This window comes from Podarcis vaucheri, assembly GCF_965113315.1.
Source record: "Podarcis vaucheri genome assembly, chromosome: 2".
Classification (NCBI taxonomy): Eukaryota; Metazoa; Chordata; class Lepidosauria; order Squamata; family Lacertidae; genus Podarcis; species Podarcis vaucheri.
In genome coordinates, this window is record NC_138760.1 from 80,856,692 (window position 1) to 80,880,733 (window position 24,042).

At 46.7% G+C, this 24,042-nt stretch overlaps 2 protein-coding genes and 1 long non-coding RNA gene across 3 annotated transcripts in view; 2 read left to right on the top strand and 1 right to left on the bottom strand.

The window, feature by feature from the left end:
* The window catches only part of LOC309527493 (inter-alpha-trypsin inhibitor heavy chain H4-like), a 29,678-nt gene extending 13,220 nt beyond the window's left edge, over positions 1–16,458 (top strand). The window contains exons 13-22 of the mRNA XM_082214321.1: positions 380–525; positions 1,737–1,775; positions 1,881–1,943; positions 2,323–2,426; positions 3,720–3,807; positions 4,447–4,587; positions 12,608–12,779; positions 13,962–14,116; positions 14,951–15,038; positions 16,291–16,458. Coding sequence (XP_082070447.1) covers positions 380–525; positions 1,737–1,775; positions 1,881–1,943; positions 2,323–2,426; positions 3,720–3,807; positions 4,447–4,587; positions 12,608–12,779; positions 13,962–14,116; positions 14,951–15,038; positions 16,291–16,363 — 1,069 coding nt within the window. The 3' untranslated portion in view covers positions 16,364–16,458. The remainder of the gene's footprint in view (positions 1–379; positions 526–1,736; positions 1,776–1,880; positions 1,944–2,322; positions 2,427–3,719; positions 3,808–4,446; positions 4,588–12,607; positions 12,780–13,961; positions 14,117–14,950; positions 15,039–16,290) is intronic.
* LOC309526097 overlaps positions 1–18,203 on the top strand; it is a 33,061-nt gene extending 14,858 nt beyond the window's left edge. Inside the window, exon 2 of the long non-coding RNA XR_014216662.1 lies at positions 16,517–18,203. This is a non-coding gene — a long non-coding RNA (uncharacterized lncRNA). The remainder of the gene's footprint in view (positions 1–16,516) is intronic.
* On the bottom strand, positions 17,989–23,862 carry MUSTN1 (musculoskeletal, embryonic nuclear protein 1). The gene is made up of 3 exons (XM_082212012.1): positions 23,579–23,862; positions 19,454–19,574; positions 17,989–18,468 (listed from the first exon to the last, which is right to left on the bottom strand). The coding sequence occupies exons 1-3, from the start codon at positions 23,585–23,587 to the stop codon at positions 18,362–18,364; spliced, it is 237 nt and encodes a 78-aa protein (XP_082068138.1). The 5' UTR covers positions 23,588–23,862; the 3' UTR covers positions 17,989–18,361.
* Positions 23,863–24,042: the final 180 nt, after the last annotated feature.

Below are 24,042 nucleotides of genomic sequence, written 5' to 3' on the forward strand. Positions count from 1 at the left end.
TGTCTGTTTCAGTGAGAGGGTGTAAATTATAGCAGGTTGTATCAAACTCAATTACTGTGCACATGAAACAATGTCTGCAAGCACAGCACAACTCCTCCCCATCTTCTCCCCTTGCTTGTCCCCCAAATCTATTCTGGGTTCCTCCACCCCAAACCCTTCAGAGCAGGTTAGAGGCTGGTGTAGGGGGCCCATGGGGGTAGGAGAAGGAGGGGAAGTCCTGTTACACTTGTGGGTGTTGCTCTGTGTGTGCTGTTATCTAGTTGGATACAAGCCAGCATTCCTAACATAAAACCCAATGCGTATACGTAAGTCTCTGTATTTTGTTTCACTGGATCATGTGTAGAAAGCAGACAGTGCAGATTTTGCCTCTGTATCCTAGTGCTTCAGCTGATGGAGAACAGCAGGAAAACCTGGAAGCTCAAGTTTTGAACATCTCCTTGAAGTTTGGATTTGTTACACCCCTCACTTCCATGGTGGTCACCAAACCTGATGCTCAAGAGGTGGCAAACAAGCCTACAGAGGCAGGTAAATCAGAACAAATTGCTCCCATCTCAAACTGAAGTGATACATGCATTTCTCTTTTGAATCTCATCCAAGTTCAGTGCTAGAAGAATGAGTTGAGAGCTCTGGCTATGTGGGCGTGCTGGGAGAGTGGTAAAACAGTCCGATAGAAGTATAACTATTGAGACAAGGATAATGATAAATGTGAAGAAAGGTGAAGTCACTGATGTGATAGCACTGGTATGTTACTGGTGCTGAATATACCTTTCATAGAATCATAAAACTGTAGAGTTTGAAGGGATGCCAGAAAACACAACTAAAGAATCCCTGGCAGATGGCCATCTAACCTATATTTAAAAACTTCCAATGAAGGAAAGTCAACCACTTTCCAAGAGAGTCTATTCCAGTGCTGTCAGAAATTCTTCCTGATGTTTATTTGGAATCTCCTTTACTGTCATTTGAATCCATTGGTTCATGGGTTTCTGGAGCTGCAGAAAACAAGCTTGCTCCATCTTCCACGTGACAGCCCTTCAGATAGTTGAAAATGGTTGTCAAATCACCTCTTAGTCTTCTCTTCTCCCGTCTTAACACCCAATATCCTCAATCATTTCTCATAAGGCTTGCTGGCCAGACCCTTGATCATCTTGGTTACCCTCCTCTGCACATGTTCCAGCTTGCCAATATCCTTCTTAAACTGTGATGCCCAGAACTGGACACAGGACTCCAGGTGTGGTCTGACCAAGGCAGAATAGAGTAAGACTATTACTTCCCCTTGGGGACGCGGGTGGGTTAAACCACAGAGCCTAGGACTTGCCGATCAGAAGGTCGACGGTTCGAATCCCCGCAACGGGGTGAGCTCCCGTTGCTCAGTCCCTGCTCCTGCCAACCTAGCAGATCAAAAGCATGTCAAAGTGCAAGTAGATAAATAGGTACCGCTCCGGTGGGAAGGTAAAGGGCATTTCCGTGGGCTGCTCTGGTTCGCCAGAAGTGGCTTAGTCATGCTGGCCACATGACCCGGAAGCTGTACACCGGCTCCCTCCGCCAATAAAGCGAGATGAGTGCTGCAACCCCAGAGTTGGTCACGACTGGACCTCGAGAAAGGTGACAGATTAGCACACATTACTTCCCAATAGCACCAAAAGGCTATGGCATAATTCGAGGGGGCAAACACAGGAGAAATAAAAATTGAGATGGAGCTTACAGTCCATTGAAGCTGTCTTTGTTTCTTTGAGCAGATAATGAGAATGTAAACACTGCTGCAGTTCGAATGTTTGGTATGTTTGGTATGTAATCTAATTCAACAATTAAATACCAGTAACTTATTCCTAAGAATTTCTATACTGTGAGAAAAATTATCTAACCATGAGACTCTCTCATAGGCATGACGAAATCTTCTAGAATTGTAGGAGGTAGCGATCCTCTTGACAACTCCGGGAGTTATGGTATGATATCTTCATGAATTTACTGCTACAGCTCCACAGTCTGTTTTCTGGAGTGTTGAGAATTGAGACACTTATCTCTCTCCTGTGCAGAAGTTGCAGAGTCACTAAAAATCCGCCAATAGCAATGCTGAAGTCATAGGGGGTTAGAGTGGCTCTGTTTCTCTCTGGAGATGCGGAGCCAGAAGGAGGGTTTCTCTTCGTGTGCCATTGGACACAGCCATGTGAAGTTGGAAACACAATGTGTGCAGGTGGAAAAAGGAGGGGAGGGAACTAGAAGGATTATATTTATGTCAGGGATAGTATGGACACAAATTGTATTAGGGTACAATGTGCTTTGCTTCCATACTTACGCATCTTGAAACACTTCCTTCTTTTTCAGTAAGAACATCTTGGTCAGCACCAATAGATACCAGTTTCGATTTCCATCCACGATTTCTAACCGATTTTCAAGATACCGGTAATGCTCCATCACATTCTTGTATGGTTTAGACTTATCTTGCACTCTGCGTTCCTTCTTCTGCAGCCATTGTAAAACAGTTGGTCCCTGGGAGCCATTGGTGGCATATTATAATGGACGTAAAAATCACAGCTTTCTGTTTCCAGAGATGGTTGGGCCCGCCTCCCACTTGCATGTATGAGCCTCTCTGTGCCAGTGCTATGGGTTTGGCCCCAAGTATGCAGACAGGACAACATTAGTGTTCTTGTAATTTGGTGATTGCAAAGAATTGGACCTTTCCTCTCAAACCAATGGAGTAAACACTCTTAGCACACTCAATGCACAATATTTAAGAATTAAAGATTATTTGCTTTTTTGTTTTCTTGCTACACTCACCATTTTCCTCTCCCTGCTCCCCGCAGGTGGGTATGCGAGGCAGAGGAAAACTACCACTAATTCAATAATCCTTTTTGTCTTTCTTAATCTCATGGTCATGGGTTTGAGCCCTGTGTTGGGCAAAAGATTCCTGCTTTGCAGAGAGTTGGACTAGGTGACCCTTGGGGTCCCTTCCAACTGTATGATTCTATGATTAATCAGTTTTGTGAGACTTTGGTTTTTGTGTAATTTTCTTAGTCGCAACTTGAGGCAGAGATAGCCTTGGGAAAGATTGAAAGTGGGGAGGGTCTCTATATGGGGTCCTGAGGTCCTTGCTCCCAACTAGAGCTTCCAGGTTTTTGCTTTCCCTTCATGGGTAAGGGATTGTGAATAGCTGCTTTATAATTGGCTTAGCGTTGCTTCCAGGTGATAAGTTATTGAGCGTTCATCCTCATTTTTTTGCAGAATGTTTTCAGGGAGGTTATATAATGGCTCCGGTTTATTGAAGATTTACTCTGATTTGTTTGCAGGGAGGTTGTACAGTGCTGCATCAAACATTTGTTATCTCACAATTTCCAGTGTTTTTTCCTGCCACATTCTTTACTGCAAAAACTCTCTCTCTGTGTGCAAGAGCATCAAATATGCTTTAGTTGTGCAACCTGAATTTGTCAGTGTGAAATTGCATGACACCCATAGTGATTGTGATTTAAAAAATATATTAGGACAAATTTTTAGGGGTAGCAATGTGTCCCTATACCTTAAATGGGACATGTTAAATAAAAAATAAGAATCCTGCTAAATAAAAAATATGACTCCTGTTAAATAAAAAATAAGAAAAACAAAAACAAAAAACAGAACCCCAGTCCATATGACCAGCGATGAGACATGATGGGAATCATAGTCCAAAATCTCTGGAGGACACCAGGTTATGGAAGGTTGATCTACCTATGTATATACCTATGTAGTATAACAGCAGAAAACTAACAATTTATATATTTTTGGGTTATTTAGATGATGCGGATTATTCATACAGGTTGCTGGGGAGTCACCCTGGTGAGTAATGAGGTGTTTCAGATATGGGTACATGTATTTGGAATCCCATTGGTAAGGAGGAGGGGAGCAACATTCAAGACTAAGTGGGGAAATGTTTGGTGAGGAACAGGTTAAGCACCACCCAGGCTACTCCTCAGAACAAATTCAATCCCCCAACATCCCCAGGTGGGACTTGGAAGGACTTCTGGCTGGAACCCTGCAGTCAGTGTAGACAGTCCTGAGACAGATAGGTCAGTGGTCTGACTCAGTGTAAAGCAGCTCCTCTCTTCCTAAATCCGCAGCCTTCTGAGGTTGCTGTTCTTTTTTATATCAAAAAACCCCCACAGACAACCTTTTCAGGTTTGTTAAGAGTGTGTGTGTAATACGCAGCATGTGTGATTTGGGAATTGAGAAAACTCAAGGTGTCACCTTCCTTAGTGCTTGTCCTGTCTCTTATCGCTTAATTTTAAGTCCACTCTATGAGGGCTTTGTCATATGTGAGCAGGATGACTTTGGGCCACCAGCCACCATTTGGAATCAATATGGAAGACCCAAATGCAGTTTTGGCATGACTTCACTGAAGGTTTGGCAAGGCAGGTCCAAACTCACAAATTGCACTATTAAAAATGACAATATTTTTTGGTTTCTACTGATTCCTAGGCAACGTTCAGTCTCCCCCAGACACTGTTAATGAGTATCCAAGTTTCATTCTTCAACTGACTCATGAAAAAAATCCCATTTGTTTAAATATCAATGGACAGCTGCAAACACCCATAACCTTGCTAACTGATGCAGACAAAGGTAAGGCTTCTAATGTAAGCTGCTGTCAACTCCCTAACTTTCATGTCAAGCATTTTGGTTGCTTCCAGAAATCTGTGTGACTGTATTTTATTTGACAATGAAATACATCAAAACTACTAACCAGGGAATTCTCAACACTATTGGTCTTGTAGAGCTTACACTGAAAAATGTTGTGACATGGTTTTCTGTTGCTAATATCATGCATTAGTCAGAATACGTGGTTTTACATGTCTCATTCCAATTGTTCAAAGTGTTTCACATATTTCATTGTAGGAATCCTTCCTGCACCTTGACTCAAATGTCTCACTTTTTAATATTTTTATTTATTCCTATTTATTATGATTTCGTGGTCCATAGGTCAAAATAGCACTATTTGTTTTAAAAGTTGAAGGTCCAACTTCATAATTTACTTGCATGCCAAGGTACCCAAACCACAAAGTTCCCAGGAGATCAATAAATCACTCTGACACAGAATATTTGGTTTATGGGTTCAAATAGGCCACAACTTTATTGGTTACAGATGTGAGTGGTTTGGCTTATGCATTGAGGTGAAGCCAGGCTACATCTTGACTCCTGCCCATCTGCAGGGAGTCCACGAAAGGATAAACCACCGACAGGAGGTGCCCTATAACTTATGTCAGATAGCGGCACCCCGAGGGGTCCCAGTTGGCTGTGACATGGCCCTAGTCCATGCCTAGGCTTCAGACAGTATTCACACCCCGGATCACTTTAACAGGTGACCCTTACTGAGGAGGGGCAGGTGAAGCAACAACCTCCCCTCCAACCAAACAAAGGCTTACCCAGTGCCTAACCTCAAAAAGGTTGTGACAATAGCTACTAGGTAGGCGAAAACCAAATGGCCATGCCAATTTGCCACACAATTTGCAACTCTGGAGTTGTGGTGCTCATCTCGCTTTATTGGCCGAGGGAGCCGGCGTACAGTTTCCGGGTCATGTGGCCAGCATGACTAAGCCGCTTCTGGTGAACCAGAGCAGCGCATGGAAATGCTGTGTACCTTCCCGCCTGAGTGGTACCTATTTATCTACTTGCACTTTGACGTGCTTTTGAACTGCTAGGTTGGCAGGAGCAGGGACCGAGCAACGGGAGCTCACCCCGTTGCGGGGATTTGAACCGCCGACCTTCTGATCAGCAAGTTCTAGGCTCTGTGGTTTAACCCACAGCGCCCCCCGCGTCCCTTGGAGAGATGAATAGATAGTTATAAATGCAGGCTAGTTGCGTCATCTGGTTCTCGCTGTAGCCCTTGCAATTCTGGTCAGTTGTGTGATTTCAGTAGGCATTTGAAAAAGGGGACTAGAAATGGTGGTAACACATGGATTTTGTTGCTCTTGAGCTTATATCACAGTTTTATTTATATTAAATTGTTGCTTAGTAAACAACAATATGTTTCTTGTTGTCAGGGTTACTTCCAGATCCTAGCTCACAGAGGATCACGCTAGCCAGCGATCGTTAAATAAAAGTCTTTATTGAGTTACAGTCTCCATTCTCGAGCTGCTGCGTGCAACCCTACGTCTTATGCTTAGATCGGCGAAGCTCCGTCTGAGTCTCCGCCCCTTGCGCACCAACTTAATATCCTAGCCCTGCTCCACCTTTTCCGCCTGACAGTTCTCCTCTGGGTCCCTCTGCCCCCCTGGGTCTCTTCCTTCCGGGATTCTTCTGACGCTGACCCCCCTGACTCTCCTGTCTCCTTGCGCCGGGCTTTAGGACCTGGCTCCCTTTCCGGGCTGCCTACTGCGCCACCTTCCTGTGCATTTGAACTTGGCGCACGCGCCCAACCTTCCACTTTCCGTCTAACCGTCACTTCGCTCCCCGATGAAGGTGTGGCCACTCCTGACTCGTGCCCTCCCTCCTGTTGCGAGCTGCCAGCGCTTGATCCCTGGCGCTCTTCCTCTTTCCTACTTTCTGGCGGTGACGCTGGTCCCGATTTCCAACTGCTCCCCTCTGAGTCCCCTCTGGCTCTATCTTCCTGGGGTGTCCCCCTAGTCTCCCCCCTTGCCCTGGCCACTGGTGCTCCTTTTTGTGAATCTTCTGATTCACTGGAAAGACTCGGAGATCTCGGGTCGTCGTCATCACTCATCCTTTCTTCTGCCTCCTCCCCCTCGCTCTTTGTTTCCTCCCTTGCCCTCGCCTCTGCTCCTGAACCCCTGACATCCATCCCCCCCTCGAAGCCCCCTCTTCCCCCCTCCCCTCCTTCCGGTGCGGGAGCTGGGTGCTGCAGTGTCAAGGGGACGAATGTCGGGTACAGTTAGCTTCCCGTGGCGGGCCTCCATCCGAAGTCTTCCGGTTCTTCCTCCCTGCTCTCGTCGACGACGGTCACCTCTGCTTCCATCTCTGTGCCGCCGTGCTCGAAACCCTGGTCGTCCCCGAAAACTTCCATGTCCGTCTCTCCCTCGCTTCCTTCTGGAGGCGTTGCTCGTCCTGGACCCTCCAGCCACTTTCTGCGCCACTGCTCCTCTGGTCGATCATCCCACCAATACGAGGGTTCTGAAGCAGATCCCGAGGGTGACCCCTCCGGGGAACGGGCGTCTCGTGTCGGTTCCTCATCCGAGTCGAACCCCCGGAACGTGCTGGCTGAAAGCGTGGGCGTGAAAAGCCAGTCGTCGAAAAAGTCCGCTGGCATTGGCCTATGGGGGAAGAGGGCATGAAACTCTTCCTTGAGCAGGGGTTCATCTAAAGCGTAGCCCGGCACCCAGCTGTTGGCACTGGCCGGGGTGCCCTCCTTAGCGAGAAGGTATTCTACCCCCTCTTCCCCCCATCTGGAGTCCAAAATCTCCGTGACTTCGTTGAGGCGCACCTCCTGTGCCACTCCCCGTTGCCTGGTTCCCTCTCGGAGCGGACTCGGCGCCGTTCCGGGTTCCTGAAACCTGTGCGGTGCCTTGTAGGGAGTGAGCACCGATCTGTGGAACACCGGATGCATTCTGGAACCCTCCGGAAGCGCCAGCCTGAAAGCCACCGGGTTGACCTGCTCTTCGACTTGGTAGGGCCCCAGTTGCTTATGCCCTAATTTCTTCTTGGCCAACGACCTGGCTGGCACTGCGTGGGCTGCTAACCAGACCCAGTCTCCCACATGGATCTCTTCGCCAACCCTTCTGTGTTTGTCTGCCTGCACCTTGTATGCGTGTTTGGCCAGCTCCAGGTGCCGCCGCAGCTGATCGTGGACCTCCTGCAACTCCGACGCGAACGCATCTGCTGTCTGCGGCTCCCCCTCCACCAGTCTTTCCAGTCCCGGGAAGGTTCTGGGGTGCCTCCCGTTGTTGGCGAAGAACGGCGTGACCCCCGTGGACACGTGCTTCGTGTTGTTGTAGGCGAACTCGGCGAGCGGCAGGTAATCCACCCACGTCGCCGGCTGTTGATTCGCATAGCATCTCAGGTACTGCTGCATGATGGCATTGACCCGCTCCGCTTGCCCGTTGGTCTGCGGGTGTCTCGCCGACGCCAGGTTGATCTTGACGTTCAGGAAGCCCATCAGCTTCTGCCAGAAATTCGAGATGAACTGCCGCCCGCGGTCGGACAGAATAGACCGTGGCAGCCCGTGAACCTTGAACACGTGGTCTATGAACAGTTTGGCGGTTTGTTCCGCCGTGGCCACCTTCGCACACGGGATGAAATGTGCCATCTTGGAGAACAAGTCCACCACCACCAGCACGGCCGTCTTGCCCCTCGAGCTGGGCAGATCCGTGACGAAGTCCAGGGCGACTCTCTCCCATGGCTCGACCGGAGTTTGCAGCGGTTCCAACAGTCCGGCCGGCGGTCTGTGCACTGGTTTGGCCCTCTGGCAGGTGTCGCACCTCGCCACGTAGTCCGCGACCTCCCCTCTCATTCCGGGCCACCAGAAATCCCTGGCGACTAATTCCACCGTCTTCTCCTTGCCAAAGTGCCCGGCAGTGGGCGCGTCGTGCAGCTGATGCAGTACCTTGGCGCGAAGTTCGTCTCCTGGCACGTAGATGGCCCCTTTGCGGATGAGCAATCCATCTCTCAGCTGGAACCCGTCGGTCGCTGCCGTGCCCCTTTGCATCTCTGCCATCTTTGCTTGCGCGAAGGAGTCATTCTGCAACGCTCGTCGCACCGCCTCCAGGTCCACTGTCGCCGCAGCGCACGCCCACACTGTTGGTGCGAAGATGTGCATGGCGGCCGCTGGCGTGGCGTCCTCCAGATACTGTGGCTTACGGGAGAGCGCGTCCGCCATGATGTTGGTGTCCCCCGGGACATACTCTATTCGGAAATCGAAGTTCGCAAAGAACTCAGCCCAACGTATCTGCCTCTGGTTCAGGAACTGTGCCGTGCGCCAGTGCTCCAGATTCTTGTGGTCCGTGCAGACCTGCACCGTGTGCTTGGCTCCAATCAGGAAGTGCCTCCATGCTTTGAACGCTGCATGAATAGCCAGCAACTCCCTGTCCCAGATGGTGTAGTTCTGTTCGGACTTGCTGAGCTTCCTGGAGTAAAACGCTCCCGGCCTCCAAACCCCCTGCGGGTCCTTCTGCAGCAGGACTGCTCCGACGGCCCTGTCCGAGGCGTCTGTTTCAACTCTCATCGGCCTGCTGGGGTCGACATGAAGTAGCTGTTCTTCCGACGCAAAAAGACGCTTGAGTGCCTGAAAGGACTGCTCCGCCTGTGCTGTCCAGATGAACTTCTTTTTCTTGGAACTGAGCGTGTCCGTGATGGCTGCTGTCTGCATAGCGAAGCCTTTGATGAACTTGCGATAGAAGTTCGCGAAGCCGACAAACCGTTGGACCTCCTTCCGGTTGCGTGGGCTTTTCCAATCCAACACCGCTCGAACCTTGGCGCTGTCCATGGCGAGCCCCTTGTCAGACAACTTGTAGCCCAGGAAATCCACCTCCGGCACGTCGAATTGGCACTTCTCCAGCTTGGCGTAAAGCCTATGTTGCTGTAGCCTGCTCAGCACTTCCCTGACGTGTCTGTCATGCTCCTGCTGCGATTCCGAAAAGATCAGGATGTCATCCAAGAAACAGACGCACGTTTTGTAGAGGAGCCCCGCCAGCACGTGATGCATGAAAGCTTGAAAAACGTGGGAGCCATTTTGCAATCCAAAAGGCATAACCCTATATTCGTAGGTGCCCAGGGGCGTGAACATGGCTGTCTTCCACTCATCTCCTTCCCGCATGCGAATGAGGTTGTACGCCCCTCGCAGGTCCAACTTGGTGAACACGCTGCCTTTGCGTACTTTTGCGAGGAGGTCGTCGATTCGGGGCATGGGGAAGTCCGATGGCTTGGTCACACTGTTCAAAATGCGGTAGTCCACTACGAGTCTTTTTTGGGGCGTGTCTCGCTTCTTCACAAAGAATACAGGACTGCCCCCCGCTGCCTGGGACTCTCGGATGAAACCGCGCTCCAAATTATGATCTATGAACTCTTTGAGTTCCTGCAGTTCGTCTTCAGACATGGAATACAGCTTCCCTTTGGGCAGCGCCGCCCCCGGCAGCAGGTCAATTTTGCAGTCATATGGTCTGTGGGGGGGGTAGCTTGTCTGCCTCCTTCTCGCAGAAAACCTCCAAAAATTCTGCGTACTTGTGGGGAATCGCTTGCAGCGTGCCTAGCAGCAGCTGTGACTCCTCTTGCTCCCCTTCCTGCTGGGGCATGATGCAGTGGTCAGCACAAAAGGAAGAGCCGAAGGTCAGCTGCCTCTGGTACCAAGCCAGCGTCGGGCTGTGCTTGTCCAGCCAACTCATGCCCAATACAATAGGCGTGTCCGACAGTTGAGTGACGTTGAAGCTGATGATTTCCCTGTGATTTCCAAGCCGCAGCACCATAGGTGGCGTCTGCTTCACCACTTGCCCCCCTAACAGCTCCCTGCCATCCACCGTGACAACCTGCAGGGGCAGCGTGGCAGGCAGCAACTGTATAGCGTGCCGGTCGACAAAGTCCTGCCCTATGAAGTCTGCATTGCTTCCCGAGTCGACGGTGATTGACACGTCCATGGTGATTCCATTGGGTAGCTGGAGCGATGCGGTGAGCCTCACTACTGGCTTGGGCGGGAGGGGGTCCATGGGCGGTAAAATCTCTGGGGACTGCTTCACTGACACGTCTGGCTGGGCCCCAGTGCCTCTTCCTCCAGCCAGACATCGTCGTTTCCCTGCTGTGGTTCTCCGTGCTGCGTTGCTGCAGTCACCATTGCTGAGGCTGCAGTGTGCTTGTGGAGCCTCCGGGGACACTCTTTCGCCATATGCGCTGGATCCTCGCAGATATAACACTTCCTGTTCCCTCTAGGAGGCTTCGCTTTCACTGCTGCCGGTGCTAGGGCTCTGGCTGCTGACTGAGCCCTTGCACTCCCAACCTCCATCGGTTCCACCCCTCCCCCTGTTGGAGGCGTGGATTGCGCACGCGCTGCTTCTCTGGGAAGGAAGGAGGAGCCCCTGGCTGGTTCGCGCCCGCTGCGCCCTTCGTCCCTGCTCCACGGACGTTCTTCCAGCCACACCCCCACCGCCAGCGCCCTCTGAACGATCTCCTGCGTGGTCCGGGGTCTCTCCCCCCTCGCAATCTCATCTTTAACCGAGTTGTGCAAGCCCTCCCAAAAAAGGTCTCTGACAGGAGCCGAATCTCTGTCCCATTCCAGGGCACTGACCAAAGCGAAAAAGCGGGCATGATACTGCCTTACGCTGGCCCTCCCTTGCCTTAGTCCATGCACCTCCTTTCGGGCAAGATCCACGTCAATGCTTGATAAAAAACAGCCATCCATCGCTTTAATAAAGGCGTCCGCATTTTGGAGCGCAGGATCCTTATCTCTCCACAAATTGCGCAGCCATGCTTTTGCGTCTCCATGCAAATGGGACATGATGAACCCCACTTTCTCTTGTTCATCTCTAAAGTCTTTGTGCAGTAGTTGCAGTGCACACATTACGTCTGCTCTAAAGTTGGGGTACTGTTGCAAATTCCCATCGAAGTGAGAGACCAGACCGCCTGTGCGTCTCCCCAACCCAATCCCCTCTGATTTGGGTGTCTGTTGCCCTTGCTTCGTAAGCACGTCCAACCTGACCTGGAGATCCCTGTAGGCGGCAGCTGCTTCCTCCTCTCTCTTCCTGGACGCCAGCGCCTCGGCATTCAGTCGTGAAACTGCTTCTCTGAGTTCCGTTATTTGCTGTTCGGCCGTCATATTGTCTGCCGTTCGTGAGCTCTCTTGTAGGCACCCGCTTTCTCTCCTCTCCGCGAGGCCGTGGATGCCCACAATTTGATGTGACGGAGCTTACTGTCAGGGTTACTTCCAGATCCTAGCCCACAGAGGATCACGCTAGCCAGCGATCGTTAAATAAAAGTCTTTATTGAGTTACAGTCTCCATTCTCGAGCTGCTGCGTGCAACCCTACGTCTTATGCTTAGATCGGCGAAGCTCCGTCTGAGTCTCCGCCCCTTGCGCACCAACTTAATATCCTAGCCCTGCTCCACCTTTTCCGCCTGACAGTTCTCCTCTGGGTCCCTCTGCCCCCCTGGGTCTCTTCCTTCCGGGATTCTTCTGACGCTGACCCCCCTGACTCTCCTGTCTCCTTGCGCCGGGCTTTAGGACCTGGCTCCCTTTCCGGGCTGCCTACTGCGCCACCTTCCTGTGCATTTGAACTTGGCGCGCGCGCCCAACCTTCCACTTTCCGTCTAACCGTCACTTCGCTCCCCGATGAAGGTGTGGCCACTCCTGACTCGTGCCCTCCCTCCTGTTGCGAGCTGCCAGCGCTTGATCCCTGGCGCTCTTCCTCTTTCCTACTTTCTGGCGGTGACGCTGGTCCCGATTTCCAACTGCTCCCCTCTGAGTCCCCTCTGGCTCTATCTTCCTGGGGTGTCCCCCTAGTCTCCCCCCTTGCCCTGGCCACTGGTGCTCCTTTTTGTGAATCTTCTGATTCACTGGAAAGACTCAGAGATCTCGGGTCGTCGTCATCACTCATCCTTTCTTCTGTCTCCTCCCCCTCGCTCTCTGTTTCCTCCCTTGCCCTCGCCTCTGCTCCTGAACCCCTGACACTTGTATATGATCCTCATATTTATTTTGACTATTATATTTTCAGGGATCCAAGTGACTGGTAAGCTTGGAGAAAACAGAAAGTTTGTGGAGTTCAATGTAGTCTATCAGACACCCAATGTACAAATCAACGTGTCAATGGGAGAAATTATACTGAATGATCAGGGCAATGTGAACTCTTTCCCATGGACAAAGAATGCATCTTTAACAACTAGAGGGTAAAATTTGATATTTTCAGTTTCTTTTCAGTGTTGGTTGGTTTGACTTTGAGGCTATACCTAATGCTACTTTTACATTCTTGAACTCCTAAGCTTACATAATTTTTCAAAGCACAAGCCGAACTGTTCATGCATCCAAATAACAGCATTAATGTGAAATTCAGTAGATTCCCTTACCTTGGGACTTTAAAAAATATTGGTTTTCTCTTTCAACAAAGCATTTTAATTTCCTATGAATTGAGGTAGAAGCTTCATAATATATTTTAGCTCAGACTGGCGAGAAGCAGTTAGTTGGCCAGAAAATAATGAAATTAACTCAGCAGGTCCAGGAGGACTCCCCTGCTGTGAGCACCTAAGGGCCCTGTTCCTGACACTCACCATCTGCCCTAGGGCAGGGCCTGACAGGCCTCATAAGGACTGTTGCTGCTGCTACTGCCTGGGACAGGGTCCTCAAACTTTTTAAACAGGGGGCCAGTTCACTGTCCCTTAGACACTGTTGGGGGCCAGTCTATAGTTTGAAAAAAATATGAACAAATTCCTATGCACACTGCACATATTTTATTTGTGGTGCTCAAAAAAAGGAAAAACAATACAATATTTAAAAGGAAAAATGATTTTAATCAACATAAACTTGTAAGTATTTCAGTGGGAAGTATGGGCCTGCTTTTGGCTAATGAGATGGTCAATATCCGGCTCCATATTCTTCACTGCTCGTTGTAGCAAGTGATGCAAGATTACCAAAGAGTCTTCCCCTGGTCTTTTCAGCTTCATGAAGAAGGGGGAAATACCTCACAATGTGGAGAAAATTGTCTATGTTGAGTATAACCTTGTTTGATTTCTTGTGATGTTCAGTTTTCTTGTTTGCTACTTCACAAAATACTAATAAACTGCCGCACTGGGGGGGGGAGGGGGGAGAGATAAATGAGAACGGCGCCTCGGATGAGGTAAAAGTAAAAGCCGCCGTCCCTCCCAGCGCAGGCTAGGCTTGGCCCACCCCAGTCTCCCTCACCTCGGATTTCGGCCACCACAAGCCCAGCCAAGCTTGTGGTAACACTGTAGTGATACAACTCTACAAACATTTGACATACTATAGTAATAATGTATATATTTCTATATATTAATATTTATTGATTTATTTCAACATGTATATATTTAGAAATAACAGCATCACTTCCTTCCTAGGTTGAGCTTTCTTATTGAAAAGGAAAGGAGTCTTTCACTATCAGGACCAGACGGTATCACAATACAAGTTTACTATATGAACAACCCTCTTAATTTCCTTGGATTGCACTTCAAGAATAGTGAACTTTTTTCTAACAACATTGCTGGACTTTTTGGTATGTATTCAGATTTTGCAATGAAGTAGCAATCCTCATGCTATTTACCAGTAAGCTTGGTTTTGATATAGCACTATAACTTAACACTGTATACCTTATATCCTTGGAACAACACTAAAAAGAAATGAGCATGATTGTCTCTACATTTCAGATGGGGTGGGGATGAGAAGGGGAGCCCTGATTTAGTGGCTTTCCTAAGTCACCTAGTCAGTTCATGACACCTTAAGTTATGTTTAACTGGCAACTGTCTGGTTCACAGCCCAATCTCTCCATCACTACACCAATACTTGTGAGAATTGGGGTGGTGCGGCTGACATGATTGTCAGGAGAGCCACCAAAGATCTTCCTCAGTTTCCAGGCCCAACCTGATGTTCTTACTCCTATCTTTGGAGAGGGAGCCCATGTCAGGCTCTTGGCCATGGCTGCCTCCTCCCTGGGGCTCACCGTTCCTCACGTACAAGGCAGCTCCACCTCAGAAAAATGGACACGTGTTGAATAAATGTCTAGAGAAAACTCGGATAAACACTGAGCTTGTTGTTTTATGAGTAAAACTGCCTTCTCATGTTTAATTATTGATTATTATTCATAGTAGGCGCAAGTGTACTGCTGTCTATCCATTTTGTTTGCTATAGGCCTGTCAAAGGCCATGGTGAGCTGCCCCCCCCCCAAATACTTCCATCAAGATAAATACTAGACTAGACAGTAGTCAAATGTATCCTAAAATGAAGCAGGAATTAGCCTTTTTCGGCAGTGGGGGGGACATGTGTTGCAGCTGCTCCAGCATAGCTTTGAAAACTGCAGTTATTTTCCTGTGTTTTTCTTTGTGTTCCCCAGGTCAGTTTTACTCTAATGAAAGTCTTCAGATACACAGCAATAGAAAGAAGACACTGACTGTACGAGGACAATCATATAGTTTCACAAGGTAAAAGGCACAGAAAAACACTCATTGTAGACCTTGTTTTGGGCAGTGCTTTGAAAGTTATTTTGGAGATATATCTGCAAACACACTTTCAGCTGAGCCAGATTTTATATAACATCATGGGTCGGGAAGGTAGGTATGGCTTGCCTAAAATGGCCTGGCAGGTCAAATAAGGAGGCCTGACGTCCATAGACCGGGCATTTCTCACTACATACCCTACACTGTTCTTCAGTTTGGGAGGGCCCAGTATTTTACATGAAGAATGATTAAAGTGGTAATAAAATATAGTAAATTGGAAGTGTTTCTCTGCAAACGCAGCTCAGAACAGTGTTGCTATGAATTTTCATATCAGCAAAGTATTTGTGGCCCTTTAGGACCCTCAAGGAATAATCCACATCTTTTCTATGAACGTTAAAAAATATATTTTATGCTTGAAATGCAATTTTCCCCCCACTCAAAAATTTTGAGACATCGCCATGCCTTTCAGGTCTTCAGCACATTCATTAACCTCTCCCTTGATACTAGCTTTCCTCGGCCAGTTCCCCCAGTCTTTGCCAACAAAAAAAAGTTACACTTTGTGAAGGAGCGGGGGGTTAACATCAATGGGGAGGGCTTATTGAGTCCTTGGACCCAATGTCATGCCAACCCTTACCCTGCCTGCTGCTGTCAAGAAAGATTTGGCCTGATTTTATCCCATCACCATTGTGCAGTCTTCTTGTTTTGCTGCTCTCATGGGTCACATAATGCGCCTGCCTGGGCAAATGAATTTTGCTATACAGTTCTCCAAGCAACCAATATTTACAAAAATGCATATATTAGGGGGGAATGTGCATACAAATGTTAGTGAAAATGACATACAGAATGCATTATATTAGAGGAAATTGCTTTCAAAAATGTGTAAGAAACACATCCCAAAATGTGTTTATTAGGAGAAATTTGCATTGAATGTTGATGAATCTTCATGAGGATTTTTCATTTTTATACTGTGAATTGCTGCACAAATGTGGAGGGCTGAATTTAAGATGGAAAAAAATGAGAAACGGAGATAAGTGAAACTGGCAGATCCTTTCATTCCTAGCTCTTCCCATTTGCAAAGGAAAGGTTTTTGCTAGCAAAAATTGGGGGGAAATCTGTAAATACAGTTACATTAAAACAAAAATCATTTGCAGGGGAGTAACTGAGAAGACCATATGACTTTCAAGGGGGCTTTTACTTTCAATGGGAACTCATTGATCTTTTTTCTTTCATTTTAAAGGCAAAACAAGAAAGATTACAGGATTGAACAGGGAGCCAATGTCAACTGCTGGTCACTGGATATAACTCCTTGAAGAACAGCATTTAAAGCAGTAAAAATGTCCATCTTTTGTATTAAGTGTAACTATTACATTTCATTTCAGTGATAACTATTAAAATTGTAAAGGGATGTTTGTCCTCTGTTTCATCATATTTCAAACTGTAGCGACCCTTGACAAGCGTGGGAGGTTGTAGCAGCATGCAATACTTTCTTAAATGTTGATTTAAAGGCCAATATCTATTGGAAGCCACAATCTCTTGATTGGGAAATATTAATTTTTGGAGGGAGGCTTAGGTGGCCACTGGAGTGCCTGTGTAACTTACTCAATTTCTGATTATAGCATTACCTAACTCCGGAGTTCAGCAACATGACAAGTTCAGTAATATTGCTGAGTTCAGTAACATGACAAGTCAATAACATGACAGCATCATACCTTTGTGGTCCCATGCTCTTTTTTCACCCCTTGCATTTTAAAGCAGTGGATTATATGCAGTTAGCGTCCCTCTACTGATGGAAGACTCTCCAATACACCCTCCAATACACAGTTTCTCCTGCAGCCCCCACCCCACCCTGGTCTGCAATGGAGGGTCAGGAGATCCTTCAAAATGGCTTAGGAGTTGGTGTTGAATTGCAAGGAGGCAAGGGAAATCATAAAAAAGCCACAGGAAGGTTAAGTGCTCAACAAACAGTAATGTTAGGATAATTGTTCAACTGAATTGCTTTGCAGCATACAACATTCTGAATTGTAAGTGCCACTATGTAGTTCATCAAATATTCTTCTATTGTTATAGAACTGACGGGTTCATTGTGCCTGGGAGTCTCAACCGTCTACAAAATTGGGGCCTATACAAGAGGAAACCAGCCTCCTTGTACTATGATGGCCCTGGCTGGCCCAGCTAAGTAGCTGGCCAATTTGCATTACCAGGCTCCATGGAGAGGTGACCATGTTCCATGGAGACAACTGAGGGATTATGTCCTTCAGGAAAAGGGAGGCATTATCCCTACCTCCTCACCTCACTGGAAGTGACACCATCTTGAAAGGAAGAGAACAACAGCCAGGAGTAGTCTGCCTGTTAGTGTTAACTGGGAATGGCTGCTTACCCTGCTGGGGGAGGACAGTGGTTGCGGCCCATCACAGTCTTTCCCTCCACCCCTGAGGAGAGGGGTAAGAGTCGCCTCTTCACAGCTGACCATTGGGACCTCTTCCAGCTGCCTGCTTTGGATGGCAGGATAGCTTTCCAACACACACACAAATTGAACTGCCCAACCAGGAGCAGGCAAGGAGCTGGAGTCTAGATGATGGAGCAGAGTCAGGAAGTCTTCATTCCGGTCCACTGCCTGGGAATAAAAGTTGGCTGTGCTCTTGCCACTTGGTGCAGTCGGATAAAGCATTGGGTGGGATGGTAACCCATTAAAGGGTTTGGGGTGAATTGGTACATCATCCCAACCTAAAGCAGGTGCGATATCAGGGTACTGTGTTAGAGGGGTCTAAGTGGAAGTCTCTGTCCAAAAGCCAAGTCTGGGGCAGATAGACTATAGAGCTTCCACCTAGAATTAAGGTAATTTTCATGCTGGGCACCAATGGGTGAAAACACAAATTCCTCCAGTTATTTGTGGGAGGAAGTTGTTTTTCTGTAAGGGAAAAAAGGTACTTAGCCAAAACCAGAAACGCCATGCTTTATTGGTTTTACAGCTCAGAATTATAACCACATTTGGAACTGAGACACTGTTCTGGAACATAAAATAGAAGAGATCCATGTATGTTTGTAACAAAATTGGTCATTATAATACCAGCCTGTGCCCAATAACTACTGCTCTACTCGAATCATCCACTATGCAGCTAAGAAAGGTCAAAAAGCAAACAAGCCCCCCCCCATATAAAAATAAGTGCCTTTCTTTCAAGACAAGTTCTCTTCTTGTTAATTAGGAATTAAAGGAATTAACAGCGCAAGAAATAAGACTGGTGCATGTGAAAGCAAAATAAGGGGTTTAGTATTCCATTTATATTTGCTGCAGATCTTGAAACTGGCAGTCAGCCAAAGACACTCTTCGGAGGCTCTTCTTTGGGTTTATCAAATGCCGTTTCCCCCCCTGTGCGGTCTCGGCTGAATATGGATGGCGCTGCAGAGCCAGCTTGCTCTGGAAAAAGAACCGGAGACAATTAATACCACAGCAAGAATGCTTCACACTCAACAGCAGCTGTGAAAAGGTTCCCTGAAATATACATAATGTCACACACCCAGGGGGTCAGTGTGCACAGAAATGCTGGATACTTGGACCTCATTGGCAGATGCACTTTTTAAAAAATGCAATACATTTATCTACAGAAGGACCTATCCTCTCCATCTTGAAAAGCTTCCCCTGAGAAGATAAGGCTGGAATATTTACCATTTAGTATTTAATGCAGATGGCCAGCTGTATTTTTTTGGGGGTGTGTGTGCCCTGGGAGCATAGTGTTATGGCAAAAGTAGCGTGATCCTGCAAACAGCATTATGATCACAGTATAAAACCTATCAGGGAGGGGAGAATCTTGCTGTCATGGCTGTATCTGCTAGGAAAGAAAGACCTTGTGTGGGGTAGGGGATGTTTCTTTTAATGGGGAAAGAGAAGGCCTATACTCAGTTGGCACATGTTCTGGAGAAAACGGAGAGAGAGAGAAAAATGCTTTTGTAACCGCAAGACACTGTTGCATAAAAGGGGCAGCTGTTCATGGTTTATGTTTCATTACCAATGGGATACAGCCTAGGTTTCCAAACTGTGTGTTGTGACACGTGAGTGTGTCAGCTGCAGTGTGTAGGTGTGTCGTGCGAACGCTCCCCGCTCTCCTCCCAGGGCTGGAAAGGGGTTAGCTTAACCTCCTGTTTGCTAGTAAAACTGAATTACTGTATTGCAAAATGATGCATGTTTAAAAGGTGCGTCACCAACATGAAAACATTTGTATTGCAGCAACGGCCTTGTAAGCAGAACTTTGATTCACATGCAGTTGGAAACATGTGCCCCTAGTATCTACTTAGCGTTGGATGTTGAGTAATCTGCTGTTTAAAGGACTATTCAAGCATCCATTCTTCCAGCTCTCAGCTCAAGGTTACATTATATCGCAGAAAGGATTGCAGTAGACACTCACCACATTGCTTCATGACTTGGTAGGTTTTGGATTTGATTTCCTGGTTGCCAGAGAGCTTCCCTCTAGCCCCTTTGAGATCTTCTTCCTTTACTGGAGGGCGCTTCTTCTTCACAGGAGCTGGCTAAAAAGGAATACATTTGTATAAAAAGATGGAGCAGCATAACTGCTACAGAGGTAACTTGCTGCCTTATTCATTTTAAGCTACTCCATCCTATCGCCTGGCCACATTCCTTCAGGTAACCACATGAAATGCTTAACTTTTTTTTTTTTTGCATTAAATGTGCATTAAATGTACATTCTGTAGTTGACCACCTTTGTAATGTTTTATTTAGAAATCTTTAAGATAACATTTTAGTTTCCTGTTAGTTATGTTGCTTTGGATGTATACCGTATACATTATTCAGTAATGTTTTATTCTTGATTTATTTGATGTTTTAATGTAGGTTGTAAACCACTTTGAGATTCCCTCCCCCATATAAAGTGGTATAGAAATGAAATGAATACTAGCACTAATAATAATAATAATAGATTTAAGCTCATTGGGCAAGGAACTTTATGTAAATTTGGGGGACTATGTCAATTGATAGTGTTGTGTAATGAGGAGAAGGTGATGTCAATGCACAAGAGTAGCTGTTGCCCATGTCCTGTCCTTAAGGATTCGTGTCCAGATTAGACACTGTGTTCTACACACTGGGAAGCACCTAATATAAAAATAAACTTGATGCATTTTAACTTGCCCCAGTTCAGCTTTCTAGTGTAATTGCTTTGGAAACAGAAGAAAGATGCCACCACTTTGTGTGCACATTTTTGGGAAGTAAATTCTATTTTTGGTTTTGCTTAACTTGGTAGTCCTGAACATATCCACTTTGAGATTTTCTCGAATGCAAAATCATTTCTCTTTGCCCATGATAAGTGGGAGGTACTCTTTTTGCTAAATCAACAATAAGGATGGCAGGTTCATCTTGGTACAGAGTAGACATAAATTGGTATGGGCACAAAAACCCTCAAATTAATTGGCTTACACAATAATGCCATTTAAATACAGCAAAGCAAAAGATTTGTAACAATGGAGATGTCTGCATATTTAAAGAATGCGTGGGAATAGCTTGCTTCCAGTTTACTGTGGGAACCAAATAAAAAAAAAATAGAACTCAGACCCCTAGGGAAGCAAAGAACAGTGCCAGGCAAAGAACAAATTAAAGGCTGACTTTTAAAAGCTTGCTTTTCAAAAACTGTCCAGCAGCAATGGGCAGACAGTGACGGCATTCAAATATTTTGTGTTCCCCTGAACCAGGAGGACCTATTGAAGGCCTGAACACTTGGGGAGGAATATGTTGTCACGCTAGTAGGATAGTTCCATCTGGCAAGCAGAAATGCTTAGGCTAAGAGAATTATTTCCCCTTTCCTCTCCCACATGCTGTTCTAGGGGATCTCCTGACCCACATGCAAGCCAATTGGTGGGGGCTCATAGGGGGAGGAGAAGAAGAAGCCTTGTTGCACTAGCAAGACCCAGTTCATGGATTCTGCAAGTGTGTCTGTTTAGTTGAATCTGGCCCAGAATGGGGAGCAGCCTATTTCACATTATGGCTGTAGCTCAATGGTAGAGCATTTGCTTTGCATGCAGAAGGTCCCAGGTTCAAGTCCCAGTATCTGCAGGTGGGGCTGGGAATTTTCATTGCCAGACAACCACTGCTGGCCAGTGTAGAAAGTGTACTGAGCTCGATGAACCAGTGCTCTGACTCAGGTCTAGTCTGCCCTTTAAAGTTGCCAAATGGTGTCTATTTTCAAAGCACTCGGTGTGACCGACCATTACTGTAGAGTCTTGTGGCACCTTAAAGATGAATAAATCATTGTATAAGCTTCTGTGGACTAGGGGTGCTTTCAGATGGTCAGTTTACTGAGTATTCATCCTGATCTGTTTGCAGAAAGGTTAGACAATGTTGGCTGTTTAACGAGCAGTTATTCTGATGTGGTTGTGGGGAGGTTAGACAATGCTGTATCAAAACAAGTGTTTTCTCACAGTTCTCTGGGCATTTTCCAACTACCTTTCTTATTGCAAAAGCTTGCTCTTTCAGGGAAGTGAGATTGTGGCAGAAGACCTACCAATAATTGCGGAAAGTGAATTTGCCAGTATGTGGCTGAACCCCCAAAATAGTGACAGCCTGGAATTGCCCTAGAGTCCACTTCACCAGGCGCATGAAGTGGGATCCTCGATAGTTAACAAATGCATGCATCCAATAGTGTGCAATCAATGAACTAGGGGGGTTGGCTAGTCTCCTAAATGTTCCTGGTAAATCAGAATATTAAAGTCTGGCTCCTCCTTTCCAAAGCCCAGGAAGCTTCTGCCTGGATTAGGGAAGGAGGTGCGATGCCCACACGCAGGACAACGCCACTGCATGCATAATAATAAAAAGTGTGTATTTTATAGAGGCCATGAAACTCTTTGCTGTTTTCGCTACCACATATTTATAAAAGGTAAAGGTAAAAGTAAATGACCCATGGCGTTGTGGCGCTCATCTCGCTTTCAGGCAGAGGGAGCCGGCGTTTGTCCACAGACAGCTTTCCGGGTCATGTGGCCAGCATGACTAAAGCACTTCTGGCACAACAGAACACCATGATGGAAACCAGAGTGCACAGAAACGCAGTTTACCTTCCCACTGCAGCGATACCTATTTATCTACTTGCACTGGTGTGCTTTCAAACTGCTAGGTTGGCAGGAGTTGGGACACAGCAATGGGAGCTCACCCTGTTGCGGGGATTCAAACTGCCAACCTTCCGATCGGCAAGCCCAAGAGGCTCAGTGGTTTAGACCACAGCGCCACCACATCCCCACAGATTTATAATGCCTATAACTGAAGTACTTTTCTGCAGATCAGCCAACACCTGGTTGTGTCATGCTGGAACAACCATTCCACAGGAGCAACTCACCAAGTTATAAACAACCAAATGGGTTAAAAGCAGCCCCCATGAGATCAGGGAACTTGCAGACCTAGCCCTACCTCTTCTCCCCCATGATAGAAAAGCATTCAACAAGCACTACAGACCAGAGTGATCAGCAGCTCTGCTGGCATCAAGACCATAATACAATTCCTGCCAGTGAACACATTATTTCCAGTGTTAATGAAGTGACAAATTTAGTCATGGGCAAAGCTTTCAGCCTGTAACCATTCCTGTGCTTGCCATACCAACAATCTATCCTACCATTTATCTGAAACTGTGGCAGGGAAATGAGTGCTTGTTTAGAACATCTCTAGTATTCCTTCAGTGAATATTTACTTTGAACAGACACTAAGCAGAACAAAATTCCTAGGCACAGCCTCCTAAAACAGCTTCTGAATAGTTGCTGCCTGTGTGCCTAATCTGCTCCAAAATTCCCTTTTGTCCTAGCCCTGACATAATTGGTTCCATTAGGAAAGCATGGTTTGCATGATGAAAACGCCCTATCTTGCCATATTTTGAAGAGCAAAAAAGAGGATGCTATGACTGCCAATCAAAGCAAGTAAGTGCAATTAGTCTCAAATTCTACTCTTGAAAAAGGGGATGCGTCCTGGAAAAATAGAACACATGGCAATCCGACATACAAGGCAGCTCTACACTCTGAGCCCTTGTTAGCATAATGTTCCCCTGCAAAAAATCGCCCACCTCATCTTGAAAGGTGGACAGGAAGAAAAGTTCAGCTTTACAAATTGTCCAACCAACGGTTAACTCAAGTATTGTAAAACATTTGCCTCAACAGCAAACTTTATTCTGTTGTCAGAAGTTAGCAGAATGTTATTTCATAAAGATTGAGCTATCATTGCTCAAGCAAAGCTGAACACGCACATAACCCTAAGATTCAAGAATTCTATAAAAACATTAGCATGTATTAAAACACTAGACCTTAAATGTATTCACTGATACTGGAAGGGGGAAAGCAGGATAGCAGGAGAAAGCTAAAAACACATTTTTCTTAGTCCCCAAAACTTGCTAGAATAGTTAATTGCTGAACCCCAGATCCCAAAGCTGTGCAGCACCACCTTTGCCAATTCAGTTTGCAGCTATAGCATTGACAGAGCTGCAGATAAGCACAATGCTAACCAATATTAATGCTAGAAAAACAAAGGAAAAAATAAAAGCTATTTATACCTGTGACATCGCTGCAGCACTCGCACTAAGAGTACCAGTAGTCTCCTTGTTTAAAATCCAAAGGCTGAAGTAGTCGGCTTTCTCTAACTTTTATAGACTCTTGTGTGAGGTCAGTCTACTGGGTCATCTTCCCAATCTAGTTCCTGGAGTGTTTGAGGTTGACACAGCCTTGATGTTGAGAGGTTTATTCTTAGCGGTGACTGAGGTTCACAGCATTTACTGAGCTGCGTGGCTGAAGCGAGAAGAACCACACAAGTGACAAGAAAAGACAGCTGGGCCAGCAGAACTATGTGGAAGTCTTGTCCTTTCTGCTTGAACAAGTAGTTGCTCTAAGGGAACCCTCTGAGCCTCTATTTATAGCCTTAAAGGGCAGTGCTTTGTGTTGCAGATGCTTAATTTAGGCTGCAGTATTAGGCATACATACATAAATCTCATGGAAAGCTAGTAGGGCAGAACTAGTTGTA